Here is a 24,431-nt window from a genome sequence, read left to right as displayed (position 1 = left end):
CGTGTACCGCCCTTACATTCAATGACTGTCCATGTTCATTCTGGTTCTGGGGATAATATCACTCCTTCTCAGGCGTATGGAGTCTTACAAAAGCCTTTTTCGCTCCACTGGGGGATTATGGGAAAATATGCAAATCTGTTTTCCGAGATGTAAATAAGAAAACAGTGTCTCTGCTTGCTAGGGGGCTACTCCTAGAGGGCAGCAAGCAGAGGCACTATTTTATTTACATCTTGGAAAACAGATTTGCATATTTTTCCCATGTTCATTCATTCAATGGACGGGGGCCACAGAATAGGGTCAGAAAACCAGGAGGAGAAGAACCTGTCCTGAGTTTTGCAGCCTGGACTGTACAGGTTTTACCTGGATAGCGCATTAACCCATTCATTCCTAAATTAATGGGTCAGTAGACTATTCAGGAAAGATTCAGGTAGCCCACAGTCATGTGCAAGGGGCCTATGGACAAAGCTCACATTTATGGTGAATCTTCAAAAGATGGCGGCTCCCATTATAGGGGTCCAAGTGTAAGCGCTACTGTAGCAGTCCAGCCCTGTCATTCCGGTCCCCCAATGAGACCCAAGCGCAGATGTCAACCTACCCCAAGCCTCAAACTCATTGCCAAATCCTGTGTGTGTTGGGCAACATGGTGGCTCAGTGCTTAGCCTTGCAGCGCTGGAGTCCTGGATTCGAATCCCTCCCAACATCTGTAAGGAGTTTGTATGTTCTCCCAATGTTTGCGTGGCTTCCCTCCCATTCTACAAAGACATACTGATAGGAGAAAAAAAATGTACATTGTGACTCCTATATAGGGATCACCTTATAAAAAATATCCCACCATGTGAACAGACACAAGTACAGCTTGACAATGGCCTAAGGATGTCACAGAGTCGCAGGCGCTCGTCTACAAGGTCAGACATTTACTTAGATTGCTTGAGAAGAGGTTTTGCCATTTTGCACACACACAGACAGGGAAAAACCACAAAATGTGTAGAGATTTTTTTAAAGCATGGTGTATTCTGTTATTTCCAAGTATCCCAAGATAAGGAGTAGATGAATTTATGCAGAAACAAAAATCACACGGTATACAATGAAAGGATAAAAGTAAAATACAACAAAATGTTTTAATTTGTCTTTGTAAATAAGAAACTGCCACAAAAAAATAAATCAGGATAAGACAAGTACTACAGATTAACCATCAACATTTCTCATGGTCCGACAGTTCAAGAAAAAGGCGACTTCCAGGGATGAGATTTCTGCATTAACTATGGAACGGGACAAAGAATTACATGTATGTCAATGTGTTTAAAAGAGGAAAGGTCACAGAGGCCTGAGCGAGAAAATAAAGAGGAGAGCGTGGGGGAGGGGAAGGGGGGGGGGGATTTTATTTTTTAATTTTTTTTCATCAGAAACAGTCTCCTGGAAAAAACATGTATAGAGGGAGATACAAAGTCGTCCTGAGTTTTCTTTGAAACCTCAAGATATTTTTTTTTTGTCATTTTTTTTTTCATTTTTATTTTTAATCTTCTATGCCGCTACATCTACCAGAAATCACGACGATGGTAACCATCTGGATCGCAGTACTTGGTGACCACCACCCTGTTAGCAAATTTGCGGCCTGTGAGTCCTTGCATGGCTTTCTGACAGTCAAACACTGATGTGAATTCAACAAAAATCTGGAAATGAAGAGTTACATAGGGTTATAAGGGGAAGTAGGCCTCATTATACAACCAAAATCCTATCATTAAAACGCAATTTTTTTTTTTTGTGACTAAAAGGTAGGAATAGCCTTAAGAAAGGCCATTCTTCTCCTACCTTTAGATGTCTTCTCCGCGCCGCCATTCAGTAGAAATCGGAGTTTTCTTCAGTATGCAAATGAGTTGTCTCACAGCACTGGGGGCGGTGCCCTATGTTCACACAGCACTGGGGGTGTCCCCAATGCTGTGAGAGAAATCTCCAGTGCCGCCTCCATCTTCTTCTGGAATGGCCGCTTACACCAGCTTACTGTGAAAGCAACCACAAGAAGATGGCCACTTACACCAGTTTACTGTGTAAGCGGCCATTTTCTTGTCGCCCAGGCATGCGCAGTCTGCTCTGCCTGAGGCCTACAAGATTGAAACCCAGGACAGAAGACGACACAGGGAGAGGGCGTTCCTGAAGAAGATGGAAGCAGCGCTGGAGAGTTCTCTCGCAGTATTGGGGACGCCCCCAGTGCTGTTTGAGCATAGGACACCGCCCCCAGTGCTGCGAGACAACTCATTTGAATACAGACAGAAACCTGGATTTATACCGAACGGCGGCGCAGAGAAGACATCTAAAGATAGGAGAAGAATAGACTTTCTTAAGGCTATTCCTACGTGTTAGTCAGGAAAAAAAAAGGAATCCAATGATAGGCTCCCTTTAAGAGCACCAATATTCTTACAGAGTGCCATCACTCTAGACTCTATATACCGTGCCATTTTACAGCTTTACATACCCTAGGTCTACAAGAATCGTTACATTTTGTGAGGACCATTCCCAGGGGTAACATCCATGCAAAATATATCATTATGGAAATACAAGCCAGCTTCGAGCGGACGTACATTTTCCTCCAAATGCACAGCCTGGTACAGGATGCGCCTCATATATGCGGACGTATATACACCTTATATGAGTCGCCAGCTCAGGGGGCTATGAAGACAGGCATTAGTACTGCCAGTCTTCATAAATCTGCCCTACTACGTACATTATAAAGGAAATGTGCAAAACTAAAGCCTTAGCCGTAAATCCGCCTATTTAACCCACAGCATGGAATCGACACGCTGGCTTTCAATCAGACACGTGGAGATAAAACGAACCCGGCACCGATATGGTAATATCCCAGGTATATTTCATCCAAGCATTAATAGTTCAGCCGATGAACCTAGAACGGTCCAGGTAATGAATTTTAGATAAGCTTCTTACTCGTGGCCCCGATGGGAGCCATAAATAAGAAACAGATCCAATAGAAGTTCATCAGTGGGACTTTTAATGCTAGGATGAAATATACTTAGGTTTTTATTACACCACCAAACGGAGGATCCTGTATAAGTGGGGGGGGGGGGGGGGGGGATTTATCATGAAGGCAATTTTTAACATGAGTTTTGCCGGAGTCTGCGCTGCTGTAATTTGTGCCACATTTATCTATTACCATGTGATAGTTTATACGCTTGGCGCATCAATAAATCTAATCCCATATTTCATGAGAGAATCCCAGCCGTGAAACTGTCCATTGTATGCCGTGTTTATCGGACTGACCAGTAGGTGAGGAGACGACTCCTAGCATCACAATAGTCGGATTCTAGGATTCCTTAGACCCTTAGAAATAAGGCATCGTAGATAGCTAGGAATCCGTCTCCCTGTATACTGTTCAGGTTGGTATACGGGTCAGGTGGAGCGCTGTATATCACCACAGGAAAGTGGGTGCTGTTTAGTGAGAAAACATGAAGCTTATGTAAGATCACTAAAAAATGTACAGGATCTGAAGGCCCGGAGGAATGAGAGACACTAAGAAAATAAAGGGCGACATTGCCAAGAATGCAGAGTTACTGAACCTGAAGAAAGTTATCTCGGTGTAAGGACCTGACTGGTGGGGAGCAGGGTGCCATGACCCCTGACTGAAGTGAGCAGTGGTCCAACAAAAGCATGGCTACTCAACTCAATCTATGGGACTGCCATAGTACACAGCACAGTAAAAAGTGTTTAGTGAAAATCTTTGAGGTCGGACTGCCCACGGTCAGACAGTTGTGCATAGGTGATAACAGGGATACCCCAAAATTGGAACTTAAGGACTAAGGGCAAGCAAACTTTAGAACAGAACCATTTCACGGCCATCTTCTTTATTGCTGTGGTTTAATGATTCGCTATTACGTGGTGTAGGACTTTAATGATGCGACTAAGACTATGCTTGGCCATGTGGATTTTTTTTTCTTTTATGGAACCATTTACCTCTATGGGTGAATCGAGTATGTAAGAAGAGACCCCCCATCAAACAGTTGAATAGGGAAGAACTAGTGGAAACTGGCCAACTTTGGCTGGTTTTTGCTGTGCGAGGCCCACAGAGGACCTACATTTAAGGCTCGGTTCACATCTGCATTTGGAGATTCCGATCCCCTCTGCAGAAACCACACGGATCCCATTATAGTCTATAGCAGGGGTAGGGAACGTACGGCTCTCCAGCTGTTGCAAAACTACAACTCCCAGCATGCACACTTGCTCTGCTGTTCTTGGAACTTCCATGAAAGTGAATGGAGCATGCTGGGAGTTGTAGTTTCACAGCAGCTGGAGAGCCGAAGGTTCCCTATCCCTGGTCTATAGGATAGGATGTGCGGTTTTCCTAAGGTAACCACCTTTTTATGTGGATTAGGTTTGGCAGTCCGAATGGAAACCCAAAGGCAGGTGTGACCAGGGCCTAAATCCCAACATAATGAAGGAAATGCGCAGAGATGAATGTACACAACATTACCAGTACGTGCAGGTAACACTCACCTTCCCACATCCAGGTACCTCCACACCATCGACTGGCCGTGGTATCTCAATAGATTTAACAATGCCGTACTTGCTGCACTCATCCCTCACGTCCTCCACAATCTCCTCGTACTCGTCATCATCCAGCAGTTCTTCTGGCAAGACCATGTTCATCAAGCAGAGAACTTCTGTGGGGTGACCGCCCATCTGCACCTGAGAGCTCATCAGCCCAGGAACTTGCAGTGTGACCGGAGTCTGATTTATTGTGCTCTGAAATGCAACAAACAAAGGTCAATTCAAGGTTGGCATTAGGTGATATAGTGCACAAGGACAGTATGGGCCATACAGGGACACTGGGGGACATTTATCAACACTGCCCAACTTGGCTCCGTCTAAAACTACGAATCCCGTTCACCGCTTTAGACTTATTTATGAATCCGTTGTATGGACCGTCATAAATATGGAGAGTCTGACTCAAATATCATCTAAAAAAAGTGTCAAGCTTGTTCCTTACAGCCTGCAAAGTTACGCGATTTGACTCAAATATTTGTCTCATTCTGGGGCGCATTTTCCAAAAAGTGTCTGTCCTGTCGTATTTGTTCTGATCTTTCTGGGACACGTTGTTCAGAAATATGTCGTAAACGCCGTGCTCCACACACGTTGGTGCAAACAGAAAAGTATCGGACTTCTATTAATAAATAAGTGAATACATACAATACAGGTACAACAATACACAATGCAATGAGGGTGTATTAACCCTAAAACAGCTGTGAATGGCTCTCTTCCTTTTGGAGGAGATATTCTGGATTCGCTTTCATCCCAGATCATGTTCTGAGGGTTCTCGAAATTGGGAGCTAAGAGGTTCCAGTGCAAAAAGAAGAATTTATTTGCATGTTCTTCTAGAATCTCTAGTAGGAAGTGAAAGTTTGTGGGTTTGGATTTTTGTTCCTCAATCACGGCAAAACGGCCGCATGGGTTTGAAACAGGCTACATAGTAGTCTCCTGCACGCCCGCACTTTGAAAGTAGTAAATAGGGAGGGGACTCAATGGCGTAAGGAGTGCGGTGGATCATAGCCACCATGAGTTCGCTACATAAGCGCAACTCAGCGCTGCAACCAACCCGCAGATGAAGTCGCAGGCACATGCTAGTTTGCTATAAGTCCCTGTATACCAAAAGGTGGGAGAGGGGATTTCAGTCTGATCTTATCTAAAGTCACATTAGAGTCAGTGAAGCCTGGGGATCTTACCAGTGTTGCGTTCTTTGCACCGACACTTGCTCTCTGCACCAGAAGTTTCTTGTCTCCCAGTTGCATCCCGTTGAGTCCAGCAATGGCCTGTAAAATGTGAAAGGTGAGATTAGAGAGAGGGTTTCACGATACTTGGTCTGTGTGTGACCCAGGTTTAACTTCCCGCTGGGATTGGAGCTCCTAGCAGTATAGTCATCTATGATACTAGGAGTGGCGGCCTCACAGCGACATACTGCTATGTACCAATTACAGTACGGGACAGTATATCCTGCTCATATTCAGGGTAACAGATGTGGGGCTGCAGTACAAGGTGCCAACGCTACCCTATACCCAGCTCAGTACACCGCAGTGGGCCTCCGGTTTGTATGGTAGAGTGGTAGTACCTTGGACTGCGATTACACTCCCATTCATTGGAACACTTAGAACATGTAAACTTGGCGCAAAAATAAAAAAAGGGGCGAATGTTGAATGAGACTAAATTTATCTTGAGACACCGGGCTCTTGCTTTACACCACCCATCGGTTGTCTTAGTTTACTCCATATTTTAAGTGTTGGTGTGTTTAAGCCAGACCTCTTCTGCCAAGTCACAGCGGCATGTACAACAGTGTCCTGGGGCAAATCAAACCAGTTTTGAACCAGTTTAACCCGATATTATGGGAGAGGGGCTGTGGTGCCCAATATGAAAGGTAGACTGATCTTATTGGGTGGGTAGGGTCAGACAGGAGGTGCCAACCTGGGTAGTGGCAGACAGAATCCGGGCTCAGGTTCACCCCCTCTTGTCCACTTCTGCCTCAAACCACCCACCTGATAGACTAATATCAGGTACCAAAACTAACAGCACTGACGTTTCAGGAATAGCGGGGGCTGCAATAAAAAGTTCCAACTGGGCCATAAACAGTGTGTAGTGGCATCAAAGATGATACAAAGATGTGGCATTGAGGGAGGTGGTGAAAGGTGATCTTTAAGAAGGACCTTTCATGTCGTCCTGCACAAGCGGTTTTACATATAAATGGAGATCTATCTATCTATCTATGACATGCAGGTCTTCACAGAATTCCCATTTGGAGCATTAACCATGTATTTAGTTTCCAATACCCATGATTTTTTTTTTCATAAGCTAAAACATAGGAATAAAAAGGAACTGCACCAAAACGACATGTGTGATTTCAGCCTAAGGTGGTTATACATGAGCCCTATTAGGAGAGATGCTCTGCATTATTCCCAGCCCGCGCGGCCTTATGCATTACTTACCTGGTCTGTGACATTGATATCCACGTATTCACAAAAGGCGTATCCTTTAGAGAGGCCGGTAGCGCTGTCTTTTACCAAATTAAAAGCTTTTAAAGGACCAAAAGAAGTAAGAAGTTCCTTGACCTGTGGAGAAATAGGCGAGACGAGTTACCTTTTGTTCAAAATCAGAAAGGAACATTATTTTTGGAGAATAAAAATCCTATAACACTGGATTTGGGGCATGTTATCCTGTGTGATATATCTTTTGGTGTTGCATCTCTGGCCCCAAAAAAGCGTATAGCGTCCCTATACAATTGTAAAAATGCTGCAATAACCGCATGTTTAAAATACCAGCAGTGGAGAGCCTTGTCATGCAGAGAACAGAAGGGGTTCACTTATTTCATCAAATGCCACGAGGTCAAAACCTGCACCGCAAACACTCAGCACAATACAATGGCGCAGCTCAGGGGTTAACACCGACTCCTGGGTACCAATCTGACCAAAGACCAACAACTGCCTGGAGTCTGCGACACATCGAGAGCCACAAGAGTGAAATCTGTAACCAATCTCTATTAGAGATGAGCGAACACTATTCGAAACAGCCATTTTGAATTGCACACTCCCATAGAAATGAATGGACGTAGCCGGCACGTGGGGGGTTAAGCGGCCGGCCGCCAGCAAAGCCAGCGTGCTGGCCGCTTTCATTCATTTCTATGGGAGCGTGCGATTCGAAACGGCTGTTTCGAATAGTGTTCACTCATCTCTAATCTCTATTTCTAGCAGTTCTCTACTCAGCTGCAGGTGTGACACTACAACTCCCAGCATTCTCCATGAACAGCTCCATAAGTACATAAGCTGGATTGTGGTTTGACAGCAGCGAGAGCGCCAAGGCTTGCCGATCCCTGGTATAGTCGTGATGGCAATTTCATAAAGGATGAGTGCCACCTGCAGGATGCTAAGAGAACAGCACAATATGGATTGGAAAAGGATTAAGGGGCTCACTGGGGTCCTCACTATTGTGCACCGTACCGCTGTCCAGGATGATGTGAGGCATGTCCTCCAGACGCAGTGAGTGGAGTACAATGGTGAAGCATGGTAGCTGTCCACTCCCTGCGTCGCTTGTTTGGGAAGCAAAAGGCGCTATGTGTTGAGGTCGCTCATATCACACCTGGGACCAGAGACGGCAAAGAACATTGGGACATTAAACTGAGGGAAGCTGCCGGGGGACATTATACTGTGGGGGGCGTACAGTGCCAGAGCCACTTTAAGGGCGCTATACCATGTGGGTGCACGGACAGAACTGGAGGGGAAGGAGTCAAAGTGGAAGCAAATGCGTAGAGTGCACCGTACATTGTCCCTATTTCAGTCCTTTAAAAATTGGGAGGTATGCTAAAGGGGCTGTGGCCTGGTACTGCGCCACCAGATGGGGCTTGTGAGGCAGGATTGTCTGCTCGGCCACTCCTAGAAAGCAGTGCAAGGGTCGCTCAGCAATCATTCCTGGAAAATCGCTAAACAATGGCGGCAGATGCAACAGCGATCACCTTAGCGCAGTCCTTATGTACATAGATAGTCAAAAGAACAATTCAAAGCCACTGAAAAATTAAGATCAGAGCAATTAATATTAGCCGATATGTAACATTTCCTGAAGACTAGGAGTCAATATGTAACATTTCAGCAGCCATATGACGTTATCTGGTTACAAATACAGGACTAGTTACCTGGTCGTCGTTCAGATAGTTGGGTAAGCCTCCAATGAACAGTTTGTGCGCCGAGTCTGGGACAACAGTGGATACCACTCCTATCAGGAAGGGGAGGGTATAAGAGAAAAAAGAACACTTAATATATTATAAAAGCATTTCGGGTTGTTATAGGGGCTACGGCCATTATAGAGTTAATTGAAGGGAATTGTCCCCGTGGCTGAGAATTAGGATCTATAGTCAATAGGTTGGGTGACCGAACCATAACCAAAGGGCCCGCATCATTCCAAGGGGTCTTCATTTTGTGATTCGGGGGCTGAAGTTCAACCTAAGGATCTAATTCAATGACATTTCAATCTTCAAGAGGTTTTATGGGCTAAAAATATTCATTACCTATCCTAAAAATAAATCACTAATATCAAAAAAGGGAGGGGGAGGGGGGGGGAATCTGACACACAGCAACCCCAAGAATCAGCTTGATGAGGCAGATAGTGCTGTTCTCAAGTAGTGGCCAGAGAAGGTACTGCACATCCGCTCACATTCACTTGAAATGGAGCCAAGACTCCATTCAGCCACTGTACAGAGAACACAGTGGTCAGCCTCATTTTGTGTATCAGCCTCTAAGAACATCTGATCAGCGTGGGTGCTGGGTGTCAGACCATAGAATTTCAACAGGCCCAGTTGCTGCCAGTGGATTATTCTCCTCTCCCCACGAGGCTGAGCTGAGAATACATACACTGGGCCATAATGGTCAGGATGAATAGTCTTGTATTTGCAGATAGTTTTGATAATTCTGTAATGTCCGAAGGGCGGGGTCAGGCAAGAGGCGTGACTGAGCTCCAATCAGAGGCAGCCAGTGTCAGAGCTCAGAGTCCCACCCCCTTGTCTGCTCCTGCCTGACACCGCCCACCTGAAACTACAGAGACTAAATAATATATTGGACACCTAAACTAACAGCACTGATTGTTCAGGAATGGAGGGGGGATAGAGAAAAAATTCCAATGGTGACAATAAGTGGTTTTAACTTTTTCTGAAATAAATACAAAGATAACTTTCCAAGTACTAAATAGGTGACATATCTTACAATCCTTATACAGGGTTTCAAGTTAAAGTTAATGCTCACCAGGAACATAGACAGACGGGTTTTCTGACATGCCAGGTAAAGGCTGGTAATCGTGGGGGCGGCGAATCTTTAAAGACTGGCCTTGAAAAATGATTCCATCGAAAGCCATGGCCTGTGTCGTCTCATCAACCGAACGGAACTAGAAGACAAATGATGAATGGTAGGCATCCTACTGTACTAGTATCATAGGCGTATTAAAGGGATCCTATCATTGGATACCCTTTTTTTTTTTCTAACACGTAGGAATAGCCTTAAGAAAGGCTATTCCTCTCCTACCTTTAGATGTCTTCTCCGCACCGCCGTTCAGTAGAAATCTCAGTTCTCCGAGTTCTGCCACAGCACTAGGGGCGTCCCCAATGATGCGAGAGAAATCTCCAGTGCCGCCTCCATCTTCTTCAGGAACGGCCTCTCCCTGTATCTTCTTCCGTCCTGGGGTTCAATCTTCTAGGCCTTGGGCAGAGCTGACTATGCATGCCCGGGCCACAAGAAAATGGCCACTTACACAGTAAGCTGATATAAGCGGCCCTTTTCTTGTGGCATGCACAATTGGCTCTGCCCGAGGCCTAGAAGATTGACACCCAGGACAGAAGACGACGCAGGGAGAGGCCGTTCCAGAAGAAGATGGAGGTGGCACTGGAGATTTCTCTTGCAGCATTGGGGACGCCCCCAGTGCTGCGAGAGAACTCATTTACTTACAGAAGAAAACCGAGATTTCTACCGAACGACGGTGTGGAGGAGACATCTAAAGGTAGAAGAATAGCCTTTCCTACAAGTTAGGGAGAAGAAAAAAAAAAAAAGGGGGTATCCAATGACAGGATCCCTTTAAACGAGCTTTCATACTAATGACTTCTCCAGACTGTACAGCAATGGCACAGGAGTACCACAGGTAAGGGCTCACCGAAAAGAAGCGGCAGCTGAATCAGCTCATCGATGTGGGGTCCAGGATTCAGACCCTCACAAAACCAGATACTGATGACCTGTGGATAGGTCAAGAGTATGAAAAGCCCCTGAAAATCAGAATGGTTTCAACATCTTAACCCCCCTCATCTCCCCCCCAGTGTTCAGCTGTTTGAACTCCCCTTGTGCCTCACAGGTCTTGTCAAATTTCCAATGGCCACATGGCCTGTTTGCAGCTCAGTTCCTATCAAGTGAATGAGCTAAGCTGCCATAACAAGCACAGCTACTATACTAAGGTAATGTGCTGTATTAGAATAGCAGTGAAGAAGTCACAGCGTTCCCCCAAACACTGCAGACTTCACTCAGCTGATGTCTGACCCCTGTTCATCTTCAATAGATGACCTATTCTAAAAGTAGGTTGTCAATCCAGAAGCCTGCAAAACCCTTTTAAGCTAAGGCCAAGCATTGTGTACTTGCAGTGGGTTAGCCGCTGTGAAACTGCTCGTAACGCTGCCCAGTACAGTATCAGCATAGTGGATGGGACTTCATAAAATCCGGTCCGCACGCTGTAGAAACAAACCTGCACTGCCAAGTGTCTAGCATTACAGGTTTCAAGTGTCAATTATGGCTGTGTGTTTAACTGCAACACAAAGTTCCCTGAAATTTGCGACGGGCAGACTACACACGTGAGACCTTAGACTTAAAGAGGACCTTTCATCAGATTGGACAAAGGCAGTTCTATATACTGCTGGAAAGCTGACAGTGCGCTGAATTCAGCACACTGTCAGCTTTCCCGATCTGTGCCCGGTGTAAAGCGCTATCAGTCTTGGTACCGTAGTGCTTTACAGTCAGCGCCTATTACGCTGTACAGTGTGAGCGGGGAGGAACGCCCCCTCCCCTCCTGATAATACTAGTCTATGGACGAGCACTGTGAGCAGCAGAGGGAGGGGGCGTTCCTCCCCGCTCACACTGTACAGCGCGATAGGCACTGCTGTGGAGAAGGACGTACCTGAATACCTTTCTGACTGTAAAGTGCTACGGTACCGATAGCTCTTTACCCGGGGCACAGATCGTGAAAGCAGACTGCGCTGAATTCAGAGCACTGTTGGCTTTCCAGCAGTATATAGAACTGCATGGGCCCAATCTGATGAAAGGTCCTCTTTAAAGAGATTTCTAAGTTCCATAACATTGGAGGTTGTGACCCCTATTGATGCAGATAACAGGGGTTCAGATGGTACATGGGACAATACAGCAGTTGGACACGGGTGCCGCTTCTCTTTCCAAACTTTATGGGACCGCCGAAGATACTGCTCGACTATCTCTGTGAGGGCAGGTTCACACCTGAGCCTGGGTCTCCACTTTTAGATTTCCGTCTTCTGCCAACAGGAGACGGAAACCCGGCAGACCGTGTTGGCCCGTGAGCGTTTTTTGCCGCGGAGAACACAAAATGCTCACGGGCGGACACTTCTCAAACCCACTTAAATGAATGCGTTTCAAAAGTGACTGCCGGTTTTCGTCTCCAGTCCAGTTTCTCGGGTAGAAGACGGAAACCAAAAGCAGAGACTGAGGTGTAGGTGTGAACCCGGCCTGAGTCTCATTCAATAGAGATAGATGGCATGCTCGAACGCTACCCTATTCAGAGCACAGGGCTGACATTCTCCGCATCTTTGGGGGTCCCCCCCATCAGTCAGTTCCCTTCTAGCGTACTGGGGTATACACTAACCTCTAAGAAGGCAAAATTTTTATCTTGGTTGATCTGGACTGCGAGGACTGGATTTCCCGGTGCCTGCGTTAATCCACCGAGGCGCATCTGGGCGTTGAAGAAATCCATCATCGCTTCCTGTGGTGGGGGAAAAAAAAAAAAACAAGAAAAATAAAAGTTTGATATGCCCGCAAGCTGGCAAAAAAAGAGCATTTGTAAGATCTAGAATGTCCTACTTGCCTTTCATGATGGTAGCAAACTTATTTTGCTACGAAGGGATTTCAGCCCCACAATTTTCACTTTAAAAAGAAATGGAAACAACTCTTTGATCTTGTTTTTTTCAAATGGAAAGGGTTTTATTCAAAGTTTGCTTAAAATAAAAGTTTACATAGACCGATTACCAAGTGCTGTAAACACCAAACTAACCGCAGTATAATTTAGTCAAACTTTGAAACAGAGGCAATACATACAGTTCGCGGGGGGCCAAGTGGGACTTCTTTCCCTAAAACTGTTACCATTTCCAGAAGTAAAAAAAGTAAAAACTGAGACCCAAACTTTTAAGAAAAAAAGTGTGTGCCTAGGAGCAAGTGGACTGTCATACACTCTGGTGTACAAACCTACCTGTGAAGGGCGACGTCCGGACAACGTACACGATATTTGCACGTTCAAAGGCCAAGTTCACACCAAGATCGGGGGAAATCTAAGAAAACGGCACGCAACGGGACAGAAAGGAGTGCGCATGTGCGACACTTTACTATCCCATCGCTTCCCGTTTTTGTAGTCCATCTGACCAAACAGATGCACAATCTTGATGTGAACAAGGCTCTCCGTAAGACATTGGCCACACCGTGTGTTGACAACACAGGGGGTGACGTAGCACAAAACCGATCAAAGTTTACAAGGAGCCCGAGGACCGTCAGTGGGGCAAAAAAAAGAAAACCACCTCATACTCCAACGTGTACGAGGTAGATATAATATTAAGCGCGGCCCTTGGAGGGCCTTGGGAGAGAAAAGTGGAAAAAAAAAAATGAGGGTTAACTGAAGAAACCGTAATACCTCAGTGATTCCAAAGGGAATATTTCCGACATAGAGACGACGGGCCTGTCTCGTCATCTGACTGCCCACGACAGGCACTGGCGTCGGTGTAACAGCGAGTCCATCGGGTGTCATGGTTGGAAGTAACGCTGTAGCAGGAATCTGACCAGCAGCTGTTTTAGGAAAAATAAAATGGAAGAAAGCAAGTCAGAAGACGGTCGGCCGTCACGTTAGAGCTCCCACCACCATTAGGGCTTCATTCAGATGTCCAAAGAGTGGCCCATTTTGTTGTTATACATCAGTCTAATTTTTTTGCTGTATAGAATAAGATTTCATAGGCAGAGGCGACCTGCAAAAAAATATAAAAAACGAAAGGCATACCACCACGCTGTGGCCTATTGGTATCATGCGTCTATACGGTGGCGCCTTCGGTCAGAGGAATAAGATGGAGATCCTCCTGATAAAAAGCTCAAGAGTCGCGGGAACGGCCTCGCCCAACCTAAACCTGTACAAGGAAATGCACTAGACGAGAAGAGACACTAAACCTAGAAATGAACAGATAGACTTGTCTGCATCAGTCTGTGGAACTCCCGTCTTGCAGAAATCTTGTGAGATCATTTCCTTTGGATCGCCCAGGTTATTGGTTACCAGGTGAGGAGGGGGAGATTTAGCCTGACCAGCTGCATTGGCCGGGTCTCTGATCTTATATAGGAAAAATGTATCATGTATACGCTACTCAGCTCTCCATTATATACAGTTGTGAGGTCCTTGGGATAACTAGCAAGATCAACACCACCAGTGTTTGCATTAAGGTGAGACTGGGGGCGCTGCTCATGAAGGAATAAGTCTACGAGGATTCAGGACACAAGAGGAGAGTGGCCTATTTTGGAATGGGTACCATAAGATGATACCACCCATCTATCTATCTATCTATCTATCTATCTATCTATCAGTTAACACTTAGAAATCCCATTACCTTGCATGGCTTTATACTGTATAGGGGTGATGTGTTCAAAGCCAGGAGGGGGGACATCCCAGTATTTGCGGACCTTCTTCTTCTTCTCATGTCTTGGAGACCGACTACAACAAAGACATCATAAAGATTAATAAAATAATTGATAAATTCATATTAAGAAAGTGTTCAGAATTTTTTGCTTAAGGCTTATCCTTAAATATCTGACCATTGTTTCTTGTCCCCCCATACCATACAATATATGTAATCCGAGGCACATGGCTCTGTACACTGTATATTGACCAGGTAGTGTCAATGGGAGCAGTGTATACAGTGTACAGAGCCACAGAAAGTCAGAACCAGCTCAAAAACCTGAGGTTTGGTCACAATCGAGCCCCTGAATAACCCCCTTTAATCCTTAATAAGAGGCCCATCTTGAATATACACACACTCACCTGCGTCTCCGTCGGTCTCTTGATCCACTGCGCTGTTCTCTAGCCCTTCTGTCTCTACTACGACTTCGTCTCTTCCGGTCGCGACTTCTAGACCGGCTATGACTACGCTTCCGATGGCGATTTTCCTTGTCTCGTTCTGGTGAGGAAAGGAAGAAAAAGAATAAGTTGTGGCGGTGAACAACTTACATTTCAGAACTAAATCAAATCCAGATAATTCACTAAATCTGTTACAGCACGTTCACCTGGGGCAGATTACACTGCAAAAGGTTCTGCAGCTAAACATCATTTCAATCCCTCTTAAAGATGAAACTTAGGCCTCGTTCACATCTGCGTTGGCATTCCGTCCAGGGCAGTCCGTATGAGAACCCCCCGCCCCCAACGGAAACCCAAACGCAATAGCAAGCGGTGTGCCAGTGAAAGCACACAGACCCTATAGACTATAATGGGATCTGTGTGCTTCCTGCGAGATCTCTGCAGGTATCATACGGACAGGAATGTAGTTCACAAGCTACTTCCTGTTGACATGATCCCTGCGAAGATCTAGCGGCAAGCACATGGACCCCATTATAGTCTATGGGGTCCGTGTGCTTTCACTGCACACCGCTTGCAGTTGCGTTCAGTATTCTGTTCAGGGGGTCCCCATGCAGACTCCCCTGAACGGATTACCAATGCAGATGTGAACAAAGGTTATGGGGTGATGGGGATCGTGTGTGTGAAGCCCTGAGGTTTATCTCACCACTGAGACCAATCAGTGGCTTCGGTAGTAAAGAACCAGTGACGTATGTGAGTGATGTCACCAGCCCCTCTACAGTGACTACTAAGGCTCGAGAAGGACTACTAAGATGGGGGAAGACTCTCATAACTATGGGTTTTTTTCTTCCTCTTGGGTTTCTCCAAATCTTGAACCCCTCCTTTAACCTTACGTGTATGTCCAACGTCCCCTTTGCCATAATCTCTGAGGTGTTCATTACAATACTGGTAGTATGCCATGTCATATCTGATAGCGTCTGTGTGCTGAGGAAACCTAAGTGTAAGTTCACACCGTTTTTGCAGCTGGATCGCCTCCCAATTCTCCCATTCATTTAAATTGGAGTGATTTTTTATTTTTATTTTTTTTTACTACACACAGAGGAAAAAAAATGTAGTGTCGGGATTTATCTTCAGACGGATTCTGCCTTGTAAAGGCCATAGAAAACTGATAGGAGGTAAAAAACAAACACTCATTGAAATGAATAGGGGAGCAGGTAGGTGTTTTTTTTTTCAGGCGGATTCTGCTGCAAAATACCGTATGAATGTTCCCTAAAAGATGGCTTTGGCTGTAGAAGAGACCAGACAGTCATTTTATAGCTATGGCGCAAAATGACACACAGTTCCACGTGCACGCGGGGTGCTGGTGCAGTGCACTGACATCCTGTGACCGCATTCTGCTCCGGTATAGGCCCAACTGCGGACATCCACGGAATCCGCCTGAAGAAAGGGCAGCTTGCTTCTTTTTTCCGCAAGCAGGAACAAACCGTTAGCGGAAAAAGGAAATGACTGGCTCTTGTTGATTTTCACCATTTTTTTTTTTTTTTGAGCAGGATGTGCTTTAACGTGGATTCCGCTTCAAAATCCTGATCATTTTGCCCCTTGTGAACTAGGCCTAAGGCAGTTTTGCCAATGTTCCCTTACTAGTAGCAGATGCCGAGCGCAGGAATATCCCGGCACAGCGGCCTCACTTATCAGGGCTGGCCTTGTACACAGGAATCAGCGCTCAGGACAAAACACCTGAAATCTGCCTCCTATTTATTTCAGGGGCAGTTTTTTCTCTTTTTGGGTAACATATTTATTTAGCTGAAAGAGGAGCGGCATAATCTAAAAGCAATGTGCTTGAATCCATACATGAAAGGTTATAGGAAAAATTACTTAAAAAAAAAAAAAAAAACACTTCTAAAATCAGCATCAGAAACCTAAAAGGCCTGACGGTATAGTGGCCATTGCAGGTGGTGCTAGCCGACTATGGGACATGTGGGCTCCTGTGACAGTAACATGACGCTCAGTGTACGAATCTGGGCCCCTGTAAGGGGGGGGGGGAGAAGCATCTTAAGTCCCCCCCCCCAGCAACACTAAGTGTTGCTAAGAATCTGTATTCAGCTTGCGTTGTACACACAGTATACAGATATATCCAGACGTTTACCATATAACTCAGGCATCTGGTTAAATAAAAAAATATAGAAACATATAAAACAGGTGCCAAGAAGAAGCCGCGCGTTTGCATCCGTTTTGCATAGGCCACTGCTGGAACATCCAGAGGCTGCACTCCGGAGAGTCGGGACATGTGCGGGGGAGGAGACTGTCCTGTATACAAGGTCTGTACCTCTGTACTGATAACTGTACCTGTATACAGAGGGGTTTGCACAGGTCTTTAGATTCCCTTCCTGCCTTTCTTAGCAGCTGATTGACTCTTTAACCACTTGCTGACCCCTCTGCCTTCCTCATCCTCGCCTCCATACTTCCCTGGATACTACCAAAACATTGCACGAGTCCTCTGACTGTAAAATGTGTGTAACGAGGCGTTAGGGCTAATTCACACGGGGGCAAAGAGGTGGATTTTGCCTCAAAATCCGCCTCATTACAATAGCGGTCTATGTACACCGCTAGCTTTTTTTTTTTTTCTGCTAGCAGTTTTTCGCCACTAGCAGGAAAAAGCAGCGACATGACCTTTCTTCAGGTGTTTTCCGCCTGGAGAAAGCAATAGAATGAATGGGAGGCGAAAAACCGCGATGCGTTTTTTGCGGCCCATTCAATTCATGGGAGGGGAAATCCGCCTGGCGTTTTTTGAAGTGGTTTTTCAAAAAACTGCTCCGGACAAAAAAAAAAAAAAAAAAAAAAAAAAGCTCCAAGAAGCGCAGCAAGGTCCAAAAAACGCTTCCTAATTAGGAAGCTTTTTTTTTTTAGGACCAAGATAAGCCACACGTAATTTATGTATGAACTAGCCCATAGGATCCATTCACACGGAAGAAAATGTTGAGGAATCTTCCATGCTGGAAAAAAAAAAAAACCCTCCCTTCTGTCTTTTTTTTTTTTTTCACTAGTGGAATTTTCCACTAGAGGAAAATTCCGTTAGTGGGAAAAAAACAAACAAAAGCGAGCTGAACCCATTAAAATCAATAGGAGGCTCTTTTTTTTTCAGCGTGGAAAATTCCACACTAAATTCCTCACCTTTTTCCTCCGTGTGAATGGGCCCTTATACCAAAATGATAAGAAAATAAACAAGCTGTATAAGTCACTTTGGAGTATTGTCCCCCCCCCCCCCCTTATGTGTCAGAGGAGTCCAGCCAGTCCTTACACCTCTGCCCCCCACCTGTGGCTACCTAGAGACAACAAACACTTACGTCCTCTATACAAATATCTGTAACAGAAAATGAAGACAATTTTAAAAATGTTTGTAGCATTTTTGATGTTGAAAAAAATAATAATTGTTTATAGGAAAACAACGACAAAAACAAAAGTCCTGTGTGTTACCCGAAACACCACAAGAAAAATTCAAAAAGCGATCACTTCCAATAACCTTAAGTTGTGTGCGAACATGAAGTGGGGACTATAAGGCCTGGTCATGAAGTGGTTAAGGACCAGTTTGGGTATTATGACAATTTTTGTTTTCCCAGCTCCACATTTCTGAAGTCGTAATTAGGAGGATTGATTTTTTTTGTGTGAGGAGATTCACTTTTAAATGACATCATTTTGGGATATATATATATATATATATATATATATATATATATATATATATATATATATATATATTTTTTTTTAATAAAAATATATATATTTTATAATAAAATAAAAAATATATAATTATATATTATATTTATTCTGTTAAAATAAATGACTTAGTCACCATTCCTGAACACCCGTCACTACATTATTTTCTCTGTATACGCTAAACGAGGCCCCTCTGTATACTGTTGGCTGCTATCGTCACGCACACAGGTCTTACAGATATTTTATTCCTTTTTGGAGGAAAGAGAGTTGACCAAATACACACAATTTCTCACACTGCATGTTACTTTACAATGGCGCACGCTGTGCAGATTTTTGTTTTTTTACTAGGTCAGACTTTTACACACAAGTCCGCGCCAGATATGCTTTTCCTTTTTATTGGAAATGGGGATGGGTTTAACGGTTTTATTTTAGGAATTTAAAAAAATTTTTTTTTAACCTTTACACCTTAGGACGGTTTCACACCTGCGCCCGGTCTCCACTTTGCAGGTTTCCGTCTTCTGCCCTGAGAAACAGGACAGGAGACAGAAACCAGCAGTCATTCTTCAAATCCATTCACTTGAATGGGTCTGCAAAGTGACCGCCCACCGGCGAAACCGGTTTTGTTTAACCGGACACAAAGTCCAACTTTGTGTCCGGTTAAAAAACAAAACAAAAAAAAAACGGTTTCACCGCAAAGAGGCAGAAGACGCTCAAGGACAAGTGAATGGGTTTGAAAACTAACCGCCAAGTTTCTGTCTCCTGTCCGGTTTCTTGGGCAGAAGACTGAAACCCGCAGAGTGGAGACCGGGCGTAGGAGTGAACCCGCCCTTACGGTATATAATACATGGCAAATACTTCTACACTGCAGTATATTACACTTGTACAAGCCGCCTATTACATCCCGCTTCTGGCAGGACCTAAGGGGACATTCACAGGGGAATTTACAGATGATGGCTCTGGATTTTGATCCCAATACAAGGAAGAGACAGTCGCTTATTTTTTCAGGACACTAAGAAAAGGAGCGTCCTACAGCAACCAGCGACCCGAGGCTCAGACTGCTTAGTCTCAGGTACAATGGTGCTAGTAAAACTGTGGTGGAAAACCTAAACTTTAAAGTTTATCTAGGGGTAGAATTTGGAGAGTAATCCAAGGTAAAAGACAGCTTCAAATTCCTCTCCAAATCTTGGGGCAACACGGTGGCTGAGTGGTTAGCACTGTAGCCTTGCAGCACTGGAGTCCTGGGTTCGAATCTCACCTGGATCATCACCGGCAAGGAGTTTGTATGTTCTCCCCATGTTTGTGTGAATTTCCTCCCATTCTACAAAGACATACTGATAGGAAAAAAATATATGCATTGTGATCCCTATATGGAGCTCACTATCTACATTAAAAAAAAAATTTTAAAAAAAAATTCCACTCCAAATCTCATCATGTGAACGATCCCTTATAAAGCATCTGTATATGAAAGGTATCAATAATGAATTATTCACTGTCACTATCATCAGTTATCTATATATTATATGTGATCAGTCATCTATATATTATATGTGATCAGTCATCTATATATTATATGTGATCAGTCATCTATATATTATATGTGATCAGTTATCTATATATTATATGTGATCAGTCATCTATATATTATATGTGATCAGTCATCTATATATTATATGTGATCAGTTATCTATATATTATATGTGATCAGTTATCTATATATTATATGTGATCAGTCATCTATATATTATATGTGATCAGTTATCTATATATTATATGTGATCAGTTATCTATATATTATATGTGATCAGTTATCTATATATTATATGTGATCAGTTATCTATATATTATATGTGATCAGTCATCTATATATTATATGTGATCAGTTATCTATATATTATATGTGATCAGTTATCTATATATTATATGTGATCAGTTATCTATATATTATATGACCCATTATCTATACACCCTGCGTGTACACTACGAGGGATCAGCTAGCCATGTGATACAGACCAGGACAGTCACCGCTCCATGTTATAGGGATTTCCGGGCTTATCCAGTAATGACCCTTCTTTGACATAGTCATCCATTGGAGATCAGCAGGGGTACCCCAAAAATCCCATTCACGATAGTTACACAGCAACCTTAGCCATCACCAAATATTACCTGGTCCCCCTGCAACCCCTTCCCTAATGTTTGTGACTGGAGTCTCTTTGCGACCCTAAGGGTGCATTCACACTGAGTAAACGCTAGCTTATTCTGAACGTAAAACACGTTCAGAATAAGCGGCGTCTAAAGCAGCTCCATTCATTTCTATGGGAGCGGGGATACGAGCGCTCCCCATAGAAATGAATGGGCTGCTTCTTTCACTCCGTGCAGTCCCATTGAAGTGAATGGGGAGTGCCGGCGTATACGGCAAGCTCTGCTCATGCCGGAGCGTACACACCGGCACTCCCCATTCACTTCAATGGGACTGCACGGAGTGAAAGAAGCAGCCCATTCATTTCTATGGGGAGCGCTCGTATCCCCGCTCCCATAGAAATGAATGGAGCTGCTTTAGACGCCGCTTATTCTGAACGTGTTTTACATTCAGAATAAGCTAGCGTTTACTCAGTGTGAATTCACCCTAAGAGTGCCGCAATCACTACAGAGCAGCACCTGATCCTTTTTGTGACTAGAAGTCCAGGTGGCTCCATCTTTGGGGGTCACAATACAATGTCATTCATTAATATTCGTGGAGGGGTCACAGGACAATGATGTTTAGTCATGGGCAAAGTTATAACATATCCCTATCCTAAAACTGTGTTGTACCAGGTGTGTGCCGCAGCCCCATGGCGTACAACCAGGTGAGTGCCGCAGCCGATCACCGGCGTCCGCAGCCACATGGCGTACAACCAGGTGAGTGCCGCAGCCGATCACCGGCGTCCGCAGCCACATGGCGTACAACCAGGTGAGTGCCGCAGCCTCATGGCGTACAACCAGGTGAGTGCCGCAGCCGATCACCGGCGTCCGCAGCCACATGGCGTACAACCAGGTGAGTGCCGCAGCCCCATGGCGTACAACCAGGTGAGTGCCGCAGCCTCATGGCGTACAACCAGGTGAGTTCCACAGCCAATCACCGACCTCCGCAGCCCCATGGGGTACAACCAGGTGAGTGCCGCAGCCACATGGCGTACAACCAGGGTGCCGCAGCCAATCACCGGCGTCCGCAGCGCCATGGCGTACAACCAGGTGTGTACCGCAGCCGATCACCAGTCTCCGCAGCGCCGTACACACTGCCATCGCCGCTGAGCCCCATTGCATACTAGTAGTACCCGCTGGGGATCATCACGGCTCTGGCGGCGCAGCAGGCGCGAGTTCAGCAGCGCTCATATATTTCGGCTACACATATCTCCCTTTTATATTTCCCCAGTTGTTTTGGTTACAAAATCAAAATAACATAAAATGGATTTGACAAGATCCGCACTGTGTGAATAAGGCGCTGCCCCTCCCCCGCCGTATAATGGCCATTACTTGTATCTCAGTGTAATCTGTGTAGTGAGCGCAGGTCAGTAACCGCACCGTGTGCCCGCAGCCATGTAGGCCGCACCTGCACCAGGCCTCAGTACACACGGGGGAAGTGGCGCCAGAAGGCGGCAGCGATACCGGAGCGTGTAAGGCCCACATCCCCGGGCTGTGCCCCGGCCCTCCCCTCCTCAGCCCCCCATCTGCTCCCACACCAGTCACCGCCCAAGACGGACAAAGCCGCGCACGTCCCGCACCATGGCGGCGCTAGGCCGCAGCCCCCTCTCATCGCTCACCTTGCTTATTCTCGTTCAGTTGTCGCTCGAACTCGTCGAAGTCGGACATGATGACGAGCTGCACCGAGCCGCGGCCTGTGTGAGAACGTGTCCCGCCTCCTGCTCGCCGCGCTGCACGGTCCGGACAGGAAAACGAGGCGGCAGCTGCTGCTCCACACTTACCAACTGCTCGACTGTTTCCGGAACGAAGGGAGGAGCTTATGCGGAGCGTCGGCTATTTCCGGAATGAGAGCTAGGCTTAGCGCGCTAGCCTTCGGTACTTTCCGTAGAACTGGGCGGGGCTTAACCAGGACATCGGCTAATTTCGGAACGAGAGATCGGCCCAGCGCGCGACTCTTCGGTAACTTCCGGAGAAAAGGGGCGGGGCTTAGCAACTACCGAGACGAACAAAAGGAAACAGAGATGGCGACGGGCCCGAGGAGAAGATGTCTCACAATGGCGCCATAATAGCATACTAATCCAGTCACTACCAAGTCTGATACAGCTGGTTGCGAAACGGAGCCACACATCACAAAAAACTGCCAGTTGCCCATAGCAACCTATCAGAGTTCAGCTTTCATTTTTCAAGGGAACTATTAGAAATGAAGCTGCGCTGTGATTGGTTGTTGGAGGCTATAAAGGCCGCTTTAGCTTTTAGCTCCATAAATGTAAGTTTTGAGATCAAAGTCGGGGTATCATGGCGCTAGCGGCATCATGGCGGCAGTGGTCTCATGGCGGCAGTGGCATCATGGCGGCAGTGGCATCATGGCGGCAGTGGCATCATGGCGGCAGTGGCATCATGGCGGCAGTGGTCTCATGGCGGCTGTGGCATCATGGCGGCAGTGGCATCATGGCGGCAGTGGTCTCATGGCGGCTGTGGTCTCATGGCGGCTGTGGTCTCATGGCGGCTGTGGTCTCATGGCGGCTGTGGTCTCATGGCGGCTGTGGTATCATGGCGGCAGTGGTATCATGACCGCTGTGGTCTCATGGCGGCTGTGGTATCATGGCGGCTGTGGCATCATGGCGGCTGTGGCCTCATGGCGGCTGTGGCATCATGGCGGCTGTGGCATCATGGCGGCTGTGGTCTCATGGCGGCTGTGGTCTCATGGCGGCAGTGGTATCATGGCGGCCGTGGTCTCATGGCGGCCGTGGTCTCATGGCGGCCGTGGTCTCATGGCGGCCGTGGTATCATGGCGGCCGTGGTATCATGGCGGCCGTGGTATCATGGCGGCCGTGGTCTCATGGCGGCTGTGCTCTCATGGCGGCAGTGGTCTCATGGCGGCAGCGGTATCATGGCGGCTGTGGTATCATGGCGGCCGTGGTCTCATGGCGGCAGCGGTATCATGGCGGCTGTGGTCTCATGGCGGCTGTGGTCTCATGGCGGCAGCGGTATCATGGCGGCTGTGGTCTCATGGCGGCTGTGGTATCATGGCGGCAGTGGTATCATGACCGCTGTGGTCTCATGGCGGCTGTGGTATCATGGTGGCTGTGGCATCATGGCGGCTGTGGCCTCATGGCGGCTGTGGCATCATGGCGGCTGTGGTATCATGGCGGCTGTGGTCTCATGGCGGCTGTGGCCTCATGGCGGCTGTGGCATCATGGCGGCTGTGGTATCATGGCGGCTGTGGTCTCATGGCGGCTGTGGTCTCATGGCGGCAGTGGTCTCATGGCGGCCGTGGTCTCATGGCGGCCGTGGTCTCATGGCGGCCGTGGTATCATGGCGGCCGTGGTCTCATGGCGGCCGTGGTCTCATGGCGGCCGTGGTATCATGGCGGCCGTGGCATCATGGCGGCTGTGGCCTCATGGCGGCCGTGGTCTCATGGCGGCCGTGGTCTCATGGCGGCCGTGGTATCATGGCGGCCGTGGTATCATGGCGGCCGTGGTATCATGGCGGCCGTGGTACCATGGCGGCCGTGGTCTCATGGCGGCCGTGGTATCATGGCGGCTGTGGTATCATGGCGGCTTTGGTCACAGAACATGAAGGACGCGATGTCGCCATGTCACGTTGCATGTTATGACTGGCTGAGGCTGAACTTGAAGCTCCTGGGCCCCAGGGCAAATCTGTAGTGGGGCCCCTACTTACCATATGTCATT

At 46.5% G+C, this 24,431-nt stretch overlaps 1 protein-coding gene across 2 annotated transcripts; it reads right to left on the bottom strand.

Annotated features, from left to right (window-relative positions):
• Nucleotides 1–1,093: 1,093 nt before the first annotated feature.
• U2AF2 (U2 small nuclear RNA auxiliary factor 2) lies at nt 1,094–22,542 on the bottom strand. 2 transcript variants are annotated; one of them, XM_075277739.1, is made up of 11 exons: nt 22,359–22,542; nt 14,818–14,953; nt 14,387–14,490; nt 13,432–13,583; nt 12,397–12,513; nt 9,777–9,915; nt 8,675–8,754; nt 6,978–7,100; nt 5,727–5,813; nt 4,501–4,749; nt 1,094–1,670 (listed from the first exon to the last, which is right to left on the bottom strand). In XM_075277739.1, the coding sequence occupies exons 1-11, from the start codon at nt 22,405–22,407 to the stop codon at nt 1,536–1,538; spliced, it is 1,371 nt and encodes a 456-aa protein (XP_075133840.1). In that variant the 5' UTR covers nt 22,408–22,542; the 3' UTR covers nt 1,094–1,535. The 2 variants fall into 2 exon arrangements, with proteins under 2 accessions (XP_075133840.1, XP_075133841.1); XM_075277740.1 differs by having other exon boundaries at nt 8,675–8,751.
• Nucleotides 22,543–24,431: the final 1,889 nt, after the last annotated feature.

Source organism: Leptodactylus fuscus, chromosome 6 (genome assembly GCF_031893055.1).
Source record: "Leptodactylus fuscus isolate aLepFus1 chromosome 6, aLepFus1.hap2, whole genome shotgun sequence".
Classification (NCBI taxonomy): domain Eukaryota; kingdom Metazoa; phylum Chordata; class Amphibia; order Anura; family Leptodactylidae; genus Leptodactylus; species Leptodactylus fuscus.
This window is presented reverse-complemented; position numbering and strand designations above follow the sequence as displayed.

What these genes read in the sequence shown, in the direction of transcription:
- U2AF2 (XM_075277739.1), bottom strand. Translation starts at nt 22,407, where the DNA reads ATGTCCGACTTCGACGAGTTCGAGCGACAACTGAACGAGAATAAGCAA. An exon ending in ACAGTATAAAGCCATGCAAG is followed by an intron (nt 13,584 to 14,386) that starts GTAATGGGATTT and finishes TTCCTAAAACAG; the next exon opens with CTGCTGGTCAGATTCCTGCT. An exon ending in GTGCAAAGAACGCAACACTG is followed by an intron (nt 4,750 to 5,726) that starts GTAAGATCCCCA and finishes GTTGCATTTCAG; the next exon opens with AGCACAATAAATCAGACTCC.